At 47.4% G+C, this 3,122-nt stretch overlaps 2 protein-coding genes across 3 annotated transcripts in view; one reads left to right on the top strand and one right to left on the bottom strand.

Annotated features, from left to right (window-relative positions):
• Positions 1-3,014, bottom strand: part of LOC116840741 — an 11,726-nt gene extending 8,712 nt beyond the window's left edge. The window contains exon 1 of the mRNA XM_032807865.1: positions 2,872-3,014. Coding sequence (XP_032663756.1) covers positions 2,872-2,935 — 64 coding nt within the window. The 5' untranslated portion in view covers positions 2,936-3,014. The remainder of the gene's footprint in view (positions 1-2,871) is intronic.
• The window catches only part of LOC116840737, a 371,839-nt gene that overhangs the window by 28,076 nt on the left and 340,641 nt on the right, over positions 1-3,122 (top strand). The gene's annotated exons all lie outside the window — the stretch shown is intronic.

Here is a 3,122-nt window from a genome sequence, read left to right as displayed (position 1 = left end):
GAGAGAGAGAGAGAGAGAGAGAGAGAGAGAGAGAGAGAGAGAGAAAGAGAGAGAGAGAGTGGTGGCGAAAAGACGCTAACGTTCCTGCGAGTCCTGCATCTACGCGACGTCCAGTCTTAAGTCATGCCGGTCTCCCCCGAGGCTTCACAGATTTAGTAGACCAGCTCCGAGCGCCGGGCGTGTAGCACCTCGTCGCTTTCGCGGGGTTACGCGCATCCGATTAATCTTGGTACCCTTAAAGTATACATAAACGAGCGGCGTCGGTCGCCGTTTCAATTATTACTAAAGCGCCTTCTGCCAGTCAGCCGGAAACGCAGTGGCAGACGCGGGCCCGTTCCCGCCCGCTCGGGCGTATATATCGCGCCCGGGTTTCACGGGACTGAAATTTCGACGCAGCGTGGAGGTCTCGAGGAGAGGATATATCCCTTGCATCGTTTATGACGGGTTTCTGATTCGGAGATGAGTGTACGTGGGACGCATAAGATAGGGTCTCACCTCGGCAAATCTGCACGTGACCCTAATACGGGTTACCGCGCCACCCGGATTCGCACGTTCCCATGTGCATCCTAAAGTCTAAACACTCCTATATGAGTCGGGGCTTTGGTCGGCCACAGTATCGCGCACACGCGCTCTCGCGCGAGCGTCTACACGTACACACGCCGGCGCACACGTTCGCGCCGGAGATGCATATAATGCGTCGATATACGCGACGTGTGTATATAGCGCATACACACGACTCTCCATGAGAGCTTCAGTCACTTCCAGGAGACAAACTATCGAGTCACCGCGACTCCACCAGCTTGGCATGATCGTCCTCTCTCTCTCTCTCTCTCTCTCTCTCTCTCTCTCTCTCTCTCTCTCTCTCCTTCCTTCCCTCCCTCCCTTCCTCTGTCTCTCTTTCTCTTTGCCTGCACCGAAATATTTGGCTCGCCAAATTCGGACCAAGCTCTCCTCGGTGATCGAAATTTCGCGTTTGTCTCGCGACGTGTGTCGCCTCGCTGAATTTTCACCGCGGCAGATCATTCCCGCGAGAGAGGGTAATCTCTTTCTCTCGTTTCCGAATATCATTCCGTACACTGAGAAAAGGAAGTTTGATATTTCTAATTACAATCACATAGAGAAATAATCACCTATAAATTATGATTGAGAAAAAAACAATCTGTTTTATTAAATTCTACTTTTAAAATCCGAGCAAGAGTGCCGGCTACTGGATGACCCCTTGCTACCATTCTTGTGTTAGAACAAAAGAAAATATCTGACTGGAAATAACTATAATTTCAGTTGGATCAACCATTTTCTTGCTCTCAGTGTTAAGTAGTATAGCATTCATAGCGTTTTTTCCACGCTCAGAATATTTTTAACGGTTACCATACGGCCAGAGGAAAAAGGGAGAACGGGAGAAAGAGCGATGAATCAATTAGCGAAACTGTGCCAAGTGTCACAGACGGCATGGGCGCAAGATTAAGACCGGTATTATCGATCATTCGCGTGCTCCAAATTATCGCATTAATCGCGTCGTCTCGCCATTTCCATAAAACGGTTCCGCCGGCCGCTGCCTCTCCGTGTTTATCAAGGTATGGGCATGCAAGTGGGCTATCTTTTTCGCGGACGCGGACGAATGCTGATGCGGGTCGGCGAGATCTTCGGGATATACACGGTGGCTCCCGATGTCGAGGATCGCGGCTGCCGGTCAGTGGCTGTTGTTTTATTCAAGAAGCTGAATATTGAAACGAGAGTCAATACCGGCCATCCGTTTCCATGCGGAGGGAAACACGGATGCGCTTATATCCCCCGCGTTTATACGAATGCGCCGCGGCGGGGCTGGCACCTCGTCGTTTCCGCGCGAGAAACGCGTCCCCGCCCCGTGTGTTCGCCGCTTTCGACGCTCGCCCCCGTGAAACGCAAATTACTTGCCCGGCTAATTGATCAGTCGTCTATCGCTCGCGATTAGGCAGCGCTGCCGTCGTCGTCGGGGATGCGAATGTTGCTAACGGCGCCTATCTAATGGCTGTCGAGTCGCGTTATCGTCACGAGACGTGCGATTGAGCGTCGACACACGAACGCGGGAACGAGCGACGAGTTCTCTCGTGTGCTCGCGAAAAGCTAGATGAACTTTCATGATTATCACGAGGTGAGAAAAAATCGAAATTTTACAATTTTTTCCAATTGCATTTATGTGGCATATATAGTGTATTGAATTAATTATAGAACTTACACCAAACTATGATCTAATTTTCTTAGTTAAAACAAATTTATTGAAAGTTACATTTAGATTTTTATATTGTATTTTACGACACATTATTTGAAGTAAATTTTAATCAATCTCTTAGTATTTCTTTCGTATTTTCATTTCGTCACTCTATGTGATACAAGTGAAATCCTGAAAATCAAAGCCTGATAGCATTTGGCGTTTAGCTTCATGGTAATAATAGATCTAACGCGTGTGGCCGTTTCGAATCGTGGTACATGTGCGATGGTCGATATAAAATTTAAACGTGACATTTGTGGCATCTCTTATACGTCGATCTCCGTTCCCGCTCTACATTATGTTTTAATTGACGATCTCCATATCGCGTCGTTAAAAGGTTTCCCTGAAATATTCAACCGACTTATTCGATCTCCGATAACTAAAGGTCAGATTCTATATCGGACGTCATATTTTGATTCGCGCGTTTGCTTGGTCTAGACGCTACTTTTTAACAAGATTGATTACCAAATTCGTTCTCAAGCGCGAAATGGGGCCACTTATACATTTGATCGATGAACTTTCGGAGGAACTAAGCAATCCAAAGAGAGAAGTTCAATCAAGTTTTATTCGATTTCGCCTTATGAGGCAATTAATATCAACGGTAAAGTCAGCAATAAACTCACAAGGAATGTTGTAGTTCTTGAATCTTCCACGCAGACAATGTCGAACAAAGTGAAAGGTTCTCATGGTACTGAGGCACTTCGGCTTCCTCGTTATTCACGATCATTCACCCAAGTTGGCCGATCAAACGTAAATTCGGCGAGAGGCTCGCTCGAAACGACGACGCTCTCGCAGCTCCTACGACGTCGCCGGGTTCTACATTAACAGTGACAATAAGAGAGAGAAAGAGAGAGAGAGAGAGAGAGAGAGAGAG

Source organism: Odontomachus brunneus, unplaced genomic scaffold (assembly GCF_010583005.1).
Source record: "Odontomachus brunneus isolate Ranch 3 - 2012 unplaced genomic scaffold, Obru_v1 Obru_scaffold_011, whole genome shotgun sequence".
NCBI classification, from domain to species: domain Eukaryota; kingdom Metazoa; phylum Arthropoda; class Insecta; order Hymenoptera; family Formicidae; genus Odontomachus; species Odontomachus brunneus.
This window is presented reverse-complemented; position numbering and strand designations above follow the sequence as displayed.